This window comes from Grus americana, chromosome 9 (assembly GCF_028858705.1).
Source record: "Grus americana isolate bGruAme1 chromosome 9, bGruAme1.mat, whole genome shotgun sequence".
Taxonomy (NCBI): Eukaryota; Metazoa; Chordata; class Aves; order Gruiformes; family Gruidae; genus Grus; species Grus americana.
The window spans coordinates 20,495,687-20,514,073 of NC_072860.1; the positions used below are offsets into that span (position 1 = coordinate 20,495,687).

The 18,387-nt window shown below is 39.7% G+C and overlaps 1 protein-coding gene across 2 annotated transcripts in view; it reads right to left on the reverse strand.

Annotated features, from left to right (window-relative positions):
• Positions 1-684: 684 nt before the first annotated feature.
• The window catches only part of USP13 (ubiquitin specific peptidase 13), a 56,158-nt gene continuing 38,455 nt past the window's right edge, over positions 685-18,387 (reverse strand). For both annotated transcript variants that reach the window (XM_054835571.1, XM_054835572.1), the window contains 11 exons: positions 17,699-17,824; positions 16,258-16,411; positions 15,036-15,210; positions 12,898-12,986; positions 12,387-12,509; positions 10,755-10,781; positions 9,866-10,009; positions 8,707-8,873; positions 7,165-7,327; positions 5,427-5,511; positions 685-4,777 (listed from right to left, as the gene is read on the reverse strand). In XM_054835571.1, coding sequence (XP_054691546.1) covers positions 4,684-4,777; positions 5,427-5,511; positions 7,165-7,327; positions 8,707-8,873; positions 9,866-10,009; positions 10,755-10,781; positions 12,387-12,509; positions 12,898-12,986; positions 15,036-15,210; positions 16,258-16,411; positions 17,699-17,824 — 1,347 coding nt within the window. In that variant the 3' untranslated portion in view covers positions 685-4,683. The remainder of the gene's footprint in view (positions 4,778-5,426; positions 5,512-7,164; positions 7,328-8,706; positions 8,874-9,865; positions 10,010-10,754; positions 10,782-12,386; positions 12,510-12,897; positions 12,987-15,035; positions 15,211-16,257; positions 16,412-17,698; positions 17,825-18,387) is intronic.

Here is an 18,387-nt window from a genome sequence, read left to right on the forward strand (position 1 = left end):
CTTTCTTATCATTCAACACTTCCTGTGTCCTCTACTTCCATGTCAGGAAATGTCACTTGTAGCCCAGTAGGTTTACCTCTTACCTCTCCCTCCAGTTCCTGGTCCCATGATCCTTTAAAGAGACAAAAGGGTTGCCATCCCTCAGTCTTCTTTTTTGGTCTATTCTTGCATCTGCCAAAGAGTCCCAATGGTCACACTGCTATGTAAAGCCCTTACACGTGAGGAAAAAAAGATTTCTCTTTTACTGAATTACAGACCAAGATAAAGCAGGATTTTGGGGGTGAAAAGACAACACTCTTCCACATGAACGTTGCCAGCTTTTGTGTTCAAAGAACGTCAACTGGCTTAAAAGTTAAAAACAACAAAAAATCAATTTTAGTTTAAATCCTATTTTCTATTTTTGCCATGTTTTATATCCACTCAGGGCTTCAGGATTTTTTTTTTTTTTCCCAATCCATAGAAGTTCCATGAGTCACAACAAATCAAGACTCTCACAAACCTCTTTGTTCCTTACTCAGTTTGGGGTTTTTTGGGGTTTTTTTGTTTTGTTTTGTTTTTTTTAAGTAAAACACCAAACATGACCACAAAGAATAACGAAAGAGGCAGCATCAAAACATACTCAGTCTATTCCTCTTCAGCTCACACAGGAAATAAAGCAGCAAGAATCCACATAGTCACAAGATGTGGGAATATTTGTTTTTAATTTAAAACAGTTGCAACAATGTCATTTACAACCTTTCTCATCTCAAATACTCTCCAAAAACTTAACAGTGCTTCAAGCAAACAACTCTTGAATGGTGCCAAGTAAACCAGTACAGACACTTCCAGGATACAACAGTAAAACCACTGAAGAGTGAATAGAAATCAGAAATTGATCTCAGCCATTATGGTAGGAAGGGCAATGGGAAAAGAATAAAAAGTTATGTCCAGTTACATATTTTGCATAGTCTTTCACTACATGAAAACAGTAAAGAAGATAAAAATGGCTGCTGCCAGGATGGAGAACAAAAGGAATGAATTGGAGATGCTTCTAAAACAATCAATCTCTGGTTGCATCCCTATTCAGAATGTGTGCTATGACCCAGTGGAGGCTGCCTAAATCAATGAAAATGGACTGATTCTTGTTTCAGTTACACCAAAGTATGTCAGAAGTAATGCTGCTGAACCCAGTGGAATTACAAGTAATAGCAGTCTAGAACATCTAGGTTTGTTTTTAAACCATAGCTTTGAATAAATTAAAATTTTATCCTAATTATATTTTAGCTAGGAAAATCAAATATGAGTCTGTGTCTACATGTGTTGTGGAGACTGGAGATTGTGACTCAGAATGAGGGGTCTACCGGATTCAGCATGCTGCTAGGAATGAGAGGGGAAAACAAGGAAAAGTTGTTGAGTTTTTCTTCCTTCCACTCTCCTAACCTAAGTGTATCATACAAAAAAGTAAAAATCAGTCCAAAAAATAAGAGCATTATTTGCTGCCAAGTCCTGGCTTGCCATAATTCTCAGGTTAGATTGTCTCTAACAGCTCAGTTATTTTTATTCCTTTGTTTTTTGTCAAGAAGCTCTCAGCACACCTAACCCCCCAACAGGTGTTGCAGTACCCAGACACATGGAGTTTCCTCACCAGCCATTGCCCAGGTTCAGCACTGAGGCCTGGCCCAGCACAATTAAGTGCACGTGAATTTTAGCAGGCTAAGCCTGATAAATTAGTCATCTATTCAGTACAGTCTGTTCGATTGTGGCTTCTGCATGATGAAGTTTAAAAAATGAAACAAATAAAACCCCAAACTCCTCTCCCTCACATTAGGCTGAAGAGTCAGGAGTTTACGTCCTGCTCCTCCAGACTGATAATGTTCTTCACACATAACCCATCGCAAAAGTGAGATAACTGGCCATTTGAAAAAGGAGGGAAGCCACTACTTTGGTAATTCCTCAAACAGTTGAAGAACTTTAACATATTTTCAAGTGCTAAATTTTAGAAGATCTATAAGCTTTTCCCCCTGAACTGCTCCCTGCACTTCTGACCCACTGGGTAGTTTAGGCAGGCAGTACACAAGAGTGATGAACTGAAAAGCTTTTCAGAAGCTGAGCTGCTACAGTTCACCTCTCAGAGCCAGAGAATGGCTCTCCCCTTTCATTTACCATTTCCAGTTTATCACCTGCCAGCTTTCCAAGTGTGCCTCCTATTAACTGAGATCAATCAGTCCCACAGCTATTCCAGTTTTACGATGTACAAGACAAATGGTTTGCAAGAGTCCAAGCTCCACCCTTAATCCTACGAGACCAGCCATGTTTCCAGTTTAATAAGGAACATGGGAACAACTCTGTTGGCCTCTACTTACCCAAGGTTTCTAAATAAAAAGGGTAGTGGCGACCAGATCTTGTTAGTTTATAAATAGCCCTTTAAGTTCATGAGGCAAGAAGGAAGCTATTATGTGGACTTCCTTAGAATATAACTGAGCATTCAAAAAAACTAAAAAAAAAAAAACCAAAAAACAAAACAACCACAAAAAAGGCCTTTTGTCCTTTTTCTACTGCCAGAATGAAATAGCACAAACATACAAACAGACATACAGAAGTTTTGTTCTTTCACTTTAAATAGAAGATGTATCACTGCATAATTTCCTGATCCCATTTTCAAATCTTGCATTTTCTGGTGAAATACACAAATATTCAAAACCTAGAAGAAGGAAAAATTAGTGGCAGCTTTTATTTTGTCCGGAACTGGTGGCTCAATAATTACAAGGCAGCTGAATCTCACAGGAGCCACTCACTCATGTGCTGGGACGCTGTTCTTTTGTGTCAATAAGAGCACTAAGCGCAGGAAGCTTTCCCAGCAATTACGTACCATTTGCCCTCTACTAAATTATTGCATTAGAATTTCTCTCAATCTTTTAAGATCAAAAACTGATTTTAAAAAAAAAATCAACAGTGTTTTTTGGCTCTGCATGAGGATATATGACCAGAGGGAGAACTGTTTTTTTCCCCAAATGCTGGAAAAAATAAAATTCCCTATTCATAACCAGATTTTTAATTTGGGTTCTCTTCCGTAGTGTGTAGCTGCCTGAATTTTGCCATTACACTTGCAGGCACTGACTGCAGAGAAAATGTTATTACACCTCCCTGCCTCTCTTGCAGTCTGTAAGGAGGATTTTTATTTCTTTTTTTACTGTTCCAATTTATTTTGAAGGCTCAGCAAGATTATATGAGGCAACTCCAGCAACAGTCTCTAAGCAGTGGCCAACACTTGCGAACCTTTGGGGTATTTTTTTGGAATCATGAAAGGTTTCACACTCACTACTGTATTTTTTCTAGAATTAGTGTTTTCAAATACAATTTAAAAACCCACATATATATATTTTTTGCCTGTGACACAAACTGAAATAACACCCCCAAAAAAGAAAGGAAAGGCCAGCCCCTACCTACCCACCCCTTCATCCCTGCCAGAGATATAAAACCCCTTTTAGAAGGTGTCTGTTGAAGAGATCAGATTATTGGTGTGTTTGCAAGTTTTTAAGAAAGCTGAAACATCATTTCAAGGTGTTTCTTCTTGTTGCATTTTTGTTGGTTTTGGGTTGGTTTTTCTTTTTTTTTTTTTTTGGTTGTTTGTTTTTTTGAGGGAGGGAGGGAGGCAAATCAATAAATCAGCAATTTTACTAAGCAATTTCTCCCATTCATGGATGGACCTACATATTTAAGCAATCTTTGGCAGAAAGCAGAAATGTACTGTGAATACTTTGTCAGAGAATTAATTTCAGCTGGACTGTAAGTGGTCTAAATGCAAATTTCCCTGAAATAGATATAATGAGATATTAACCCCCTCTTTACCTCCTTCATAAGAAAATAAAATTTAAGTAATAGCCTTGCCTTTCCTGAGGGTATGTGTTTAATTTTATAATCCAAAAGTCTGCTTCTTTTAGCCATCTGTAATCCTGAATCTGTTGGAAGAACTTGCAAAACAAACATCCAAGAGAAGATGAAGAAACCTATGTGTACAAAAATAAAAGTTACTATTTCTCTTTGGCAGAAAACGTACAGGGCACTGACAGGAGATCGCTTCCATCTCCATTAGTTTCTTAGGTTTGTGCATCAAAAAGGCAAACCAAAAGACTATAAAACTGAATTCCAACAGATATAACTTCAGCTGACTCTTCTCACTGTACTGAAAAAAAATCTCTTAAATAAGACATTCTGCTTTGAAGAACACTTGCACACCCCCTCCCTTCAACTTTATATACGATATGATTTCTCTAAGTGGTCTGGACTTTGATTGAAAACACTGGCTTCCAGTTACCAAAACTGCAAATATTCCTTCGTGGTCTTCCATGGATGCATGGACAGAACGGGCAGGAGCTGGGCTGAACTGGGCTATTTTTGTTCAACTCTGAAACTTCTGTTTTCTCCATATGCTAGCTGCAAACTCCACCAGTAATCTGCATGGTCTTAAGGTATTCTTTAAGGTGTACAAATTTAAAACAGTGTACTATACATTACCTAATGGAAATTTTCCCTCTAATACTTAAGGCGGCATCAAATGAGTGTTTTTAAATAAACTATAAACATCCCATGTTTTGCTTTGCTTTTTGGCCATCCAAGGGTTAGGGGTCTTTTGTTGGTTTTAGATTTTCTTTTTTATTGTACACTTTTTTGGGCAGGTTAAAAAGGCTTATGGCTTCTTAAGGCCTAACTTGGTATCCTGTGGTAAAAATAAATGTAGCCCAGGTCTTTGGGAGGTCGTTCTGAGGCACAGACTCTAAGGTCATTGTAGATCACCCATCTGAAATGGAAAAAAAAAGATTGATTACATTCCATGTGTCAACATCATCACAAGTTTTATCAGGGGCTTCTCAGACTCAAACTTCAAAGAGCTTAAAATCTAAAATTAGATATTGCAACAAAAGATCAGAGAAACAGCTGAAGCAGGTTTACTGGCACAGTCAGGAACTGAATAGGAAGAAGACTGTGCAGAGGAATGGGTAGTTATAGTTCAAATGAAGGAAAATCAAGGATTCCCAAGGCCAAATAGCAGCAACACATCAAAATCACAGCCAAGATCAGCACTGCTGTAGTAGCAATACTAGTATCAGCCCATAGTTTGATGGGTTTTCTATTGTTGGGGATTGAAAGAAAGTTGGGGGAAGCTCAGATAAACAAAGCTGGATACAGAACTGCTGCCCCAAAACAGAGATTTGGAACAGCAAGCACAGGAGAGCAGATGATACATTTCAGTGTAGACCTCAGTGGAATCAGAATTGACTCATCACATCTACAATCTGTAACAATCTTCATTTCTTTGGTGGGAAAGGTATACCTGGTAACAACATGTGTGTTTTGTCTGCCATGAATACACACCCTGCTCTGTACAGTTGCACACTTCAAAAGAAAACATTTGCTTATCCTTGTCTGTGTCTCCCAATTCCACTCACCTTCCTTCTTTTTTGAGATGACAAACATAGTGGCCACTCATTGTGGATGTTCCCATGTGGCTGATGAACCCAAACAGCTCATATCCTGTTTAAAAAATACAAATGGGACCATAAGTCTTTTATTGCTAACATTGCAATATGAGTCTAGGAGAAACTTTCTTTCTAATACTGGAGTAGCAGCTAAGCACTCCTAAGTCAGACTCTGCATCCCCAAACACAGTTTCTGTTAAGACTGCAGCATATTCTCACTTTAACTAGCGGTCAGATTCACTGTCAAACATCAAACCAATCCAAATCAAATCCACACAGATCTGTGCCCATGCGGCAGGGCTGTGATCACAGCCCCTACCAGGAGAGGGAAAACAGCAGATTCATTCCCAGTTCACAGAGAGCAGCACAGAAAGTGCCAAATAGGGAGATCATTCTGCTCACGAATTAGCTGTGTCTGTAAGTGTGATCACAGATCCCCTATAAATCAAACAAAAAACATGTTTATATTTCAGCAGCCCATAAAAGAGAGGACAGGAAAAAAAACCTCTTCCTTTAATACGAGGCCAGTTTTTGTGCTTAATGTCTCTGGAGAACTCAGCATTGGTTCTTGTTCCCCACCCATTCATGCCATTCACCCAAATTACCACCAAAAGTAAAAGGGTACCTTCTTTCAGGATATTGCATAAGGACAGGGGCCTGGATTTTGGTGGAGAGGGCTTTCTGGAGCCATTTTACAGTATCATGTTGGTTATCAGGATTTCAGGCACTCAGTAAATGGTCTCAGTCTATAAAGGCTAAGTACCACAAAAAATAATTATTCCAAATCTTTTTTTTTTTTTTAACCTAATGATAATCAATGTTTCCCATGTCTCCAAGAGACTTAAGATTGGTCTTTGTTTCTAATTCTATAAAGAAACGAATGTTCTTATATAATAACAGCAACCACAGAAACATAAATCAAATTGGCTGTTAATTTATTTTTTTTTAATAAGACCATTACAGTCAAGATCAGAGGTAAAAGTTTAGAACATGCTACAGTTATTAGAAATGGTCGCTAGAGACCCTTCAGAAAACGTTGTGTGATATCCTTACATTAGAACCACCGCTGAGCTTTTGTACTCTAGTGCTTTTACACTTAGAATAGGTTCTTTACCTACTTCACAGCTTTGACTGCTGTATGTTAGCTCCATCTTGTGGTTTATTTAGCAGTAGTATGACTGAGGATCTCAAAGAAAAAAACAAAAGAAAATAGCAAAGCAGTATATGCAGGATACCAACTATACCTGCCATTTTTGGAATAAGGAACTTGGTTGAAGGGATTATCAAATCTCCCATCAGACCACAGGAGGACAGAAACTCAGGTGGTCTGTAACAGCAGTGTTATCTTTAGGATGCCTAGCCTCTGAAGATTTAAACATTCTAGCTTTTCTTTGTCTTTTTATCTTATAGCAACAAGACAAAAAATAAAGCTGGGTCAGGAGACACTTACATGCTGTGGCAACAAGCAACTTGGACTCAGGTTATTTAGTGAGTCCAGCGAAATGAGTTCTCTGAGCAAACACAGCCCACTGAACTTAGGAGCCCCACAGAATTGGGCTCAGCCCCAGAAGCAAGATTGGAAGTAAATTGTCTGAATCATGTTCAAAAAACCCACGATAAATACTTTCAAAACAGCAAGAAGCTCTACGAATGGTGTAGGTGTGACGCAGCAACATGACAGCCACTTCTAAGCTGAAGGAGAACTTACTTCCAGACCCATCTTTGATCCTGGGTCCTTCCAACCCTGTCTCTGCAAGGATATTGGCATTAACATTGTTCTCCATATCCATCATGTCCAAAGCAGGCTCACTTTCTTCCTCGAGTTCAGGGTGGCTGAAGATCCATTCCATTGCACGCTCCAAATTATTGTTCTGCAAGTCAAACAAGCAAAAGAGCAGCCTTTAATACACTCTTTAGCATCATGCTGTGTGGTGCGGTTGACACGCTGGAGGGAAGGGATGCCATCCAGAGGGACCTTGACAGGCTGGAGAGGTGGGCCCGTGCGAACCGCATGAAGTTCAACAAGGCCAAATGCAAGGTCCTGCACGTGGGTTGGCGCAATCCCAAGCACGACTATAGGCTGGGCGAGGAATGGATTGAAAGCAGCCCCAAGGAGAAGGACTTGGGGGTATTGATGAGAAGCTCAACATGAGCTGGCAGTGTGCGCTTGCAGCCCAGAAAGCCAACTGTGTCCTGGGCTGCATCCAAAGAGGTGTGACCAGCAGGTCGAGGGAGGTGATCCTGCCCCTCTACTCCGCTCTGGTGAGACCCCACCTGGAGTACTGCGTCCAGCTCTGGGGGCCCCAGTACAGGAGAGACATGGAGCTGTTGAAACGAGTCCAGAGGAGGGCTGCGAAGCTGACTGAAGGGATGGAGCACCTCTCCTATGAGGACAGGCTGAGAGAGTTGGGATTGTTCAGCCTGGAGGAGAGAAGGCTCTGGGGAGATCTAATTGCGGCTTACCAGTACCTGAAGGGGCCTACAGGAAAGCTGGAGAGGGACTGTTTATCAGGGAGTGTAGTGACAGGACAAGGGGTAATGGGTTTAAGCTGAAGGAGGGTCGATTAGATGTTAGAAAGAAATTCTTTACTGTGAGAGTGGTGAGGCACTGGAACAGGTTGCCCGGAGAGGTTGTGGATGCCCCATCCCTGGAAGTGTTTAAGACCAGGTTGGATGAGGCTTTGGGCAATGTGGTCTAGTGGAGGGTGTCCCTGCCCACAGCAGGGGGGTTGGAACTAGATGATCTTTGAGGTCCCTTCCAACCCAAACCATTCTATGATTCTATGCTATTACTCATCCTTTGAGCAGAGCAAGGATCATGTTTGACAGCACTTAAAACTTCTAAGATACATACTCTATCTTCCTAGAAAATAGCATTCAACAAGCTCTCTGCAGAAGCTTGACAGATGGAAAAGAAACCCTCCCACAATTAATCCCCATGATCCCTGGTTTGTCATCTTGAAGATGCATAGTCTTTAGGCACCCAGGTTGTTTCTCAACAGATGGGAAACTTAGCTTCTTTTACCTTATTTTGCTCCACATTTTAACGTTCAAGTGAAATATACAAACCACCTTCCCAACTCCAACCCAGAGAAGTCAGACATCCCACACTTTGCCAGAAAAGTTCTATGCACATCAGCGACTACCTAGATTTTTATACGCGTGTTTCAAAGACATCTGAGCATGCACACGTACAAAGCACATAATATGAAACGAAACTCAAGTGCTACCAATAACTCATGGAACTCACTGTTGCCTTTAGCGCTTGAATTGCTAGATTTCTTTGGAAGCCCATGGAAATGATAATTGCAACGATCTCTTCGGGAGGTTGGTTATCTAGCCCAACAGCTCCAAATACAGATGCTCCACTGGAAGCAACTTCTCCAAATGCAGGTATGACCAACGGCTCAGCGAAGTCTGGAACAAACAAACATTAATCAGTTTGTTCTTCTGCCCCGCTGAACTGGAAAGTCAACAGCAAAGACAAAACAAACAACAAACAGGACCTCAAAAGCAGTCCTGAAATCAATGTAAGATCATTTCACTGGCCCAGTTGGGATTTAGATGTGTGGAAAGCCTTAAAAACAAGATGAACATGCACATCACAAAATACCAAGGTGGACAAATTCAGTGAGCAGGTTGGAACAACCTGGCACATCACAGAAGTGAAACAGCTGCAGAAAAGTAGCAAAGATTGGTATGGAAGCAATGATGACACCAGAATAGTAGACAATCCAGCTGATACATGTACAGATGTAAAATGAACTGATTCCATGGCTGAAATATGTCCGTTAAGCCCAAGTGAAACTCATTCCCCATTTACACAAGCAACACAAAAACCCACAGTGAAGTGTGAACTCAACCAAATCTGGAGTTCCCTGGCAAGGGAGTGCTCAGGTATACTCAGTGCTGAATCATGGGTCCAGACTTTGTATGGATGAAACACAGGAAGTGGAAAACATCTAGCAACTTTCCTACAGTAGATAGCCCAAGTTCTAAGTACGGCATGAATGCTCTAGCCTGAGATAGAGAAGGCTGATATGAAAGAAAAGCATCTGGACCACAGGATTCTTTGTACTTACACTTGATCACAAGTCAGCTTCCCCCTTAGCAGCATGGACCTAATCAAAGGGTGGAAAACAGACAGCTGGCCCACACCATCAGTGAGGACAGGAGAGTGTACTTCCGGTGTAGCTTAGGCTTGTTGTCTTCTTCTAGGCAGAGGATGCCACATAATGGTCAAGATCGGCATATTCCAGGAGCAGCTTAGGAAAATTCACTCACACCTCCAGGTTTCCTGGGGTGGGGAAGGGGGCCATTGTTTTTGTGTCACACGTTATAGAATTTCTACTGACTGCCAAAATATACAACCAGGAGTTGAGTTTAACCTACACCTTCCAATCACTGACCTGGTTCTTCCATGTGTGCAATGATCCAGTTGAAAGCGACTTCAGCACCCAGGTTGCCTGTATAGTACACAGCTTTCCGACATGCTTCCAAAGGAAAACCCATCTCTGCCAGTTGCATAACTGAAGACTCATCAATATCTAGAGCTACAAGAAAGGACTTTCTAAAAGTCTAATTTCATCTATTGTATAGTATTTCTTATTGTTATTCATGGTGCCACATCTTACAATACGCATGACTTGAATTTGTTTTAGTACCGCAATAAACCCACACCCATTAGAAAACAGCCTTGTACAAAGCACTACAGTATTTGTTATGGACTTACTGGTAATCTTTTGTCTCAGTAATCTAAATAGATCCTTAAACCTTGATGTATTCCTACAGGACTTTATTTATTACAAAACCCACACCAGTGGATTTCAAGGGGTAAAGAAGTTAGGTGCTGAGCTTAGCTAAAGGTGGCAGCCAAAAGTAATCACCTCTGTTAAAGGCAGGATCTTGCCGGTGAGAAACAACGGCTGCTGGATCTACCAGTCTCCAGTTGAACTTCATCTCTGAATGACAGGGCCCGACAGCTTCAGCTGAGGTCAGAGTCCAGAGGGAGCCAGGATCAAGCAGCTGTGACCCCCAGAACTGCAAGATCCTGCTGATAAGCAGCAGATAGAGGAGCAGCTCATATTCTGGCTACGCTGATGCTACTACAGAGTCTTAAAGGAGTCCTGCACACATGCAAGTAAATGCTGAACAAGTACAAAAATCAGCTGTTATTTAGAAGCATGCAGGGCAATACTCCATGCATTTCTATGAGGACAGAGAAGCGATTAGCTGAGCAAAAGCATGACAATTTTTTAAGCAGATGAAATACCAGTCTCAGAAAAATGAGATACGTACACTCCACAAAATGGTTCGTCATACGATCTGAAAATTGAGAAAGAAGAAGAAAAAGGAAAAGGACTTGTATGAAGGTGTATGAGGGCTGAGGAGATTCATATGGGAAAAACAATTCCATGTTTTTAAAGTCACAGAAACATTTGACCTCATACAGGCAGGGCGTGTTCATCCTTAGATCCCTGATGTTTTTGCCAGGAATTAGACCAGGGATGTTTCTGCCCAGTAATTGCCTTAACTCAAAGCAAAGCATCACTGGTACTATAGACTAGTAGGAAATATAGCTGATGGCTGACCTAAACCAACTTAAGCAAGAATCTATTTTGTTATAAATAAGGTAACATCACCCATGCACTTACACTAAAACTAGGTCAGTCCATTGAGTAAGAGGATAAAAAAAAATGGGCCTTGGTAAGGAACCTAGAGATAAGGGACAAAATTAAAACCTTTAGAGAGCTGAATTTTGCCATAACCTTTGCTCTGACACACAATTTCAGGTACTACCTTCCTTTCACATGCATACAGCAAACAGGGCAATCATATCATGAGAGTAGTTGCATTACTGCAATACTGAGGCACTCAAACATAAGTCACCTGGAGAAAATTGCAACAACCTGGAACTAAAGTCACACTATAAAAACATGACTTTACTTGCTATAAACCATTTCATTCTCCAGAGAAACCCAAGGAATGAGGATATTCCAATATTCTTGTTTCTGAACTTTAGCTTAAAAGAAACAGTATTTAAGGGGGGGGGAAGCAGCATAGCATGTTAATCACCTCTCTTTCTTTCTGCTCTACAAATATTTCAGTCAGTAGTTTTACATCAGCTCCTTGAGACAGAGCCTTTTTTAATGGGCTGTACAGCCCACATACATCCAGAGAAATGGACTACGCATGCATGCACAGCTGCTAGGGCCTACTGCAACCTAACAATTCTTGTAATTTAAAATGAGTAAGATTTTTAATCCTAATCTATGCCTACAAAGCTGTTTTCTTAAATTGTAGGCCTTTGTGTATTAAGTATTGTTGTACTGTGAATGAATCAATTCTGCAGACATGGTGTGTTTGTTGTTCCACCTTGAATCAAAGTGTTTCAAGTTATCCAAATAAACTCTGTGACTGAACAGAAGTTCGTCTGCTCAGAGCGGTACACTGAAATCCTACAGCAAATAATTACAGCAGCTGACATTTTAAAATTCCTTCTGACCACATACTGTACACAAGGGAGTATACAAGAACCAAGAGATTGATTTAGCTATAGTACCACCCGGACTACTTTATCACCACATTTTAGACAAAATTTAGTACAAAAGCGGTCAAAAGATAACAGCAGTTTAGTAACACCTCTTATGCTAATGTAAGAAATGAGTGGATTAATGCTCCACTCCACTTCTGACACCTATCATGAGACTCAGTGTAGAGCTCTAAGACCAATTCCTACACCAGGCCCTGGGAAGTGCACAGTGACTTTACTGAAAGGGAGTCATGAACGTGCACTAAATGTCAATGAATGGACAGAAGACAGTCTCTGCACATAGCTGTTTTACATAAACGCAGGGGTCTGGTGAAGATTACAGAGAATCAGTATGTGCTAGAGGGAAAGGGCAATACAGGAGAGAAGTCAGTAAATACCTTTTGGATCATCAGGAATGATAATGGGAGGAGCAATGTCTGGAAGTTCCTCTTCTCCTGGCTGGAGACCTCTGGCCCGAAGATGGTTGATATCCAGGAAATCCGGCACGTCTATAGAAACATCTATAAAAGTAGAGAAACAGGCTAAGCTTCTGAATCTGACAAAATGACCTCATGGTGCAACCTACCCCTTCAGAGGGGGGACTCTGGTACCGAAGCTACAAACACAGCCAGGATTCTCCTGAAAAGAGTTATTTAAGAAATTTGGAACACGAAAGCACAATTTAACTAGGAAGTCAGACTACATGAAACTGTATTTTAACTCCACAGACGTGATGGATTCATTTAATTTGTCATAAAGAAAAGAAGAAAATTTGTCATAAAAGAAGAATCAATTAGGATCTTCACAGTATAAACTTGAGAGTCAAGCCAGGTCCTCATTATAGACCAAAGTGTGTATACCTTAAAGATTCTTGGATAGAATGAGAAGGTAAATATAAAAGGCACATACCAAGCTTTTTGGGTATCCAGTCAAGGCCAAAGGTGAATTTCTTTATCTGCACCACTAAGTACTCAGGAAACGAAGCAAAACGAGAAGTCCTGGGAAGCATGAGAAATACAAATCAGTGAAGGCAACAAAATCACAAATGGCACAGATTTCAGTACCTCATGCACACTGAGATGAGTAACTTTAGACCTGAGTGAAATGATTACTGATGGATTTTATAAACATAAATTTCACAAAAAAAAGTTTTCAAGTACAGTGCAGAAGTGTGGTAGTAGCTTTCTATACATTCATATCCTGAATGTCAGCCCAAACCCTTGCAGACAATTCAGCTTGTAGGAAGATTACAGAAAACAAGTAATATTAAACTTCCTTACTCAAGTTGCTCTGAACTTGAATGTCAGGAAATAAATTCTGAATGATATATTGGCTAGAACTTCAGGGCATAAGTTTAAAACTCAGCTCAGACAGAATGGAGTAACAATTAATTCTGCTTTTTTTCTTCCCCATTCCCGTTCTAGTAACAGTAGCATTGTCCATGAGTTATCAGCCCACCTATAAAGCATTTCATTAAGCAAAGATTAAAAAAAGCTGTCATTTGTAGTTTTTCACATGAAAGTGCTATATAAAAAACCTACATGATATTCTTATTGAGCTACTATAATATTTATCAAAATAGAGGATGACTCTCGAGTTTACATGGTTCCCTGATATTTGCTTACTTAGTGAAAAGAAAAAGTTTAATCTTGAACACACAATGTAACATTATATGTAACCACCATTCTCCTCCTCTATACTCCCATTTTCCCCCACATTTAATCTCCTGCATCCTTCCCTTTATCTTTTGTTCACATATACCATCCTTTCTTGTAATTCACCTAACTCTGGGTAAAATACAGTAAATGCATCATAGATACAAGGACTTCCTACCATACTATAAATAACTACTTTCTAAATTCTTGTTAGCATCACCTTGCAATTTTAGTAACTTTATCATCTGCGGCATGAAACTTTTGAATTTTAAATAGCAAATTATTCTTCATCTTTCAATGCTTTTAAAGACTTAGGGGATGAAGAACAGCTAAGTTACAAATTAACCCTGGATCTATTTAAAGACTAGAATGTTCTCCCAACATGTTCATAGGTAATACAAAAACCCTTTATATTTCTGCTGCATTTTTCTCCACCATGTGCACTTGTCTCCCACTTTTCAATACAATGTCAGTGAAACTGTATGCTAAGATAGCAACGAGTCATTGATATGTGAAGCGATCTAAAAATAGAAGGTACCTGGCCACAGCAAACCAGTTGCAGAGCCCAATTTTCAACCACTCCTTGCTGCTGACAAAAATGGAGCCAGGTAAGAGACTAACTCTTGTTCTCACCAAGAAATACTGCTCCTGAAAATTTCACAGATCTCTCCTGCCCTCCTGTTTCTTCTTAATGCTTTCTTAAGCCCAGTATGTTCCTGGTTTCTTTTATCTACCTCATTATAAACCCACAAGATGAGTTCTTTCTTTTATTTGTCCATCCTGTACCACAGCGCCATGTAAGTGACAGCAAACTTAACAGGTGCCACCAAACACTGTAGCATACAAAGGTGATGGGTTGAAATCCAGACACAAACAAGGTTTTCAGCATAGCACTTCACAAATGCAAAAATTTCCATCCATCTAAAGAATTTTCTCACAAGAAACAGCCTTTGTTTGCTTCACCCTGTTTTGTTGCCACACAATGTCCTTCAGCATTTTTAGTCAAATGAAGACACCAAGAGACTAAGCAGAGATTCAGGCTATATCTCCTACCACACAATACAGAACTCTATCACTAGTAGATACATAGGGTCCAATTTTAAAATGTGGGCAGACAATTAAGCTACAAGCATTTAAAGTTTAAGCTCTTAACAGCCAGATCGCAACACCTCTAGGAGTTTGACAGTTGAGAACAATTTATTTCCTGCTCAATTGCTCATTACCACTCTCATCAGGCTTGATCTGCACATTACATTTACAAGCCTCAACACTAATACAACGCCAAAGCCCACTATACCTTTTTCTATTTCTTTCTGCATCATGTCCAGGTAGCAAGATAAGCACACCTCATGACCATATAGGTTTTTAATATGCTGCCAGACACATACTTACTTAACTCCTGCAGATTTTGCTTGAAGGGCACTGCTCCAGAAGTCCTCTACGTTGTTTGGTTCAGAAAAAGCCTGCAGACATGCGCTAAATGGGATCTTGGCACGAACAAGCTCTGGTGGAGGTCTCCTTGCAGCTTCTGCTTCTCGCCTCTTCAATTCATAGGCAATTAATTCATCTGAGAAATAGATATGACACTAAAAGCTAAACGAACATGGTCATAGCTATGATGTCCCTTACCAGTCTTATTCTGGCAAGTTTTAGAACTGCAAAAACCTACTTATCAACAAAACTTTTACATGGCTCTAATTAGTCATCAAATCTTTTTGCCTGCATTGGGATCAGAAGCTACACTTGCAACTACATCTCTTTTTTGAAGGTTTCTGTTCATGTTGAAAACACAGAACTGGAAAGAGTGGGCAACAGGCAATTAAAATCTTGCCATGACAGCCAGAATCCTGTGTTAACAGTAACACCAACTACCCACTTATGAGCTCTATCTGACTTGGAAAATTATTGCTGTCTGTATCACCTGACTTTGTAGACAGGACAGAATTATGTATGATCTAGAAAGAGTCCTGACATTGGCAAGTTGAGCAGCACCATATGTTAAATTCATAAACTAATATACCTCCTGAGCCATTACCTGGAAATAACACGCTCTTTTATAAGCAATAGAATCATCACTGAAATTGATGAACAAAGAATGCAAAGTTCTCCAAAACTTAAATTTTCAAATCAAAATGGTCTTTTTAAAATATATCATCCAGTTCAAGGAGTTGTGGGCTAGTGAAAGGCAGTAGGTAGAATTCTCTATCTTTTACTATTTCAAAGGATCTTATTAAATAATTAGAATAGTTTCTTCTGGCTTTAAAATATTTTAAATTTTGAAGTTATGAAGGAAACCAGAGGCACATCCCCCTCCTAGTGTTCCTGTGATGTCTCCTTCACTTCCACCTCAAGCATACATTTATTCTCTTAGGCTGCAAGACTCTTCACCACTGATTGCAGGACAGTAAAGCCACAAACTGATGCATGTTTAAAATCTCCTTTAAAGTAAACCAAACCAAGTAACTTTCCCCTGATCAGTTCATTGGTTTGATTTGCCACATTGCTTTGAACCATTCTGTCCATATAGAGAGACCACATGGGGGTGAGAACTTCATTCCCTCGTGGATCAGAAAGTCACTAGAAAGTCAGTCAATGGACCAGTTTCTTTCTTTACCTTTGTTTGTTGCTGCCTCCATGGCAACAGGTAACTGCATGATATAGTCCACCCTCTCTGTGTAGCGGACCTTTCTGGACTGGCAGCATTGTGTGCGTTCTTCCACCAGGAACCGGAAAACATCACTAGGGTTTTCTGAACCTACAGGGTTCCTCTGAAAGCAATATTAGATCCAATCATTTAAGTGACAATCGTTAAAATGACCAGAGAACCCAAAGGCTGCTGGTTGGTTTATGGCAAGCACAAAGACACCAATCTTGTACCTAGATCCGACAGCTCAGCTTGCATTTTATTGCATGCAGAACTCTTGCACCCACAGAGAATCCCACTGAAGTCCACAATGTCTGCACACACAGCAGCATGTTCCTACACATAGTAACTTGCAGAGTATGTCCCTAATGAATCTGACTGAGCAGGTGGGACATTGGCAGGTTACAATAAAAATAGAAAGCTCAGGTAAATAACGTGGAGCATCCTTTCAGCAAATAGAATTGCTCCTACCACTCTGAATCTGCATTGAAACAGAACAATCAGCTTGTAGTTCATTATCCAGATGGGAATGTCGTACAAATAATATACCTCCCCTTTATTATCCATGCTAATGTCTGTTATCAGGCAAAAACCAGAAAAATGTCTTCCAACCACCCTATAATCAGTACATGCATTTGGGGATGTAGAACATCATGCATGCAAATGTGAATAACTCCATCTAGACTGTAAAATATGAATAAACACCCTCGATTCTTGGGAAAATAGAAAAAAGACAGAGGAAGGATGGAAAAGAAAGAAATGCTTTAGCTCAAAACTGCATGTATTTGTAAATTTCCTTTTCAGAAAGACAGCATTAAAATTCACAGTACTGATTCTTTTACACACAGCATTGAGCTGGAGCTCAGTGGAACTAATATTTTATACAGAAATATTCAACCGACAAATCGTCACTTTGCTTTCAGCAGAGGAATCCTTCCTTCCATAATGATTCAATGACATACAGCTGGGATTTGTAACAGAACTGGACATGGTAATTAGTTTGCTCCCAGCAATGATAGAAATTTGGAATTAATAATAATAATAATAATAATAATACCACCACCCAATTCATTAATATGCCAAGACAGACTTCAATATTGTAAACAAATGGATAGCATCTAATCATAAAATGAAGAGCAATTTAAAAGGACAGTCACATATGTTTATAAATCTGTATATCTCTTGCAGTTATCAGTAGCATTAGCCTTACATGTGGTCATGCTAGAGTCTGAGGTAAAGAGAAGAGAGAATTAAAAAAATGTTTATAAACTAAAAAACATTTAAGTTTGTGCCATTTTCTACATATCCAAGACTAAAAGAGTATAATAAAAAATGAGACACTCAGATAACAGCTCTGCCCTCATTGTCTAATATAACCAAGGAAAAAAAGCAGTAATTCAGATTTTCTCACCTCTACTAGATTTATAAGATGTAGGAAAAATTCCTGTGCGTCTTGTTGTCTATTAGAGGAAAATTCTGGGTGGCCTTTACTTATAAAGGCCTTAAACATTCGGGGAGATATTCCATTGTGTTGAGGCTAAATAAAAGAAAGAAAAACTTTTTTAAAAAGGATTTTATTCATTCCTGGACCAAGTATCCCAAAGTCACTCCACTAGATCTATCTATGGCCTATTTCTGCCACTGGAGAAAATATAGTTTCGGTTTCATCTGGTTTTCCATTTCAATAAAAAAGTGGAAAGGGTCCTGAAACATGATTTGGGGTTTTTTATGACATAGTTCCTACAGTGTTCACTCTATCTGATTTTTCATTTGCATTTGCAAGTTAAGAGAGATTACTGAAGGTTTCGTAAAGGTCAGTAGTTTTCAGAAAGCCTAAAAGCCTACACTGTTTTCTAACATTTGACATTCCTTTCAGATCCCTGTTCCACCTAAAAGTATGTGGGCATTGAAGCACTTTGGCATATCAGCTAGCAGCTTTATTCAGGACAAAACCTTTCCAGAGATATCTATAGAATCAAGCAAAGAACAAGTAATGTGCACGGCACACATTCCCAGATGGGTTATTAAGGACAGACAGGAATTTTCAATTTGCAGGAGTTGGTCATGTTGAAGGACTATAACGTACTGCCTTTAGTTTCC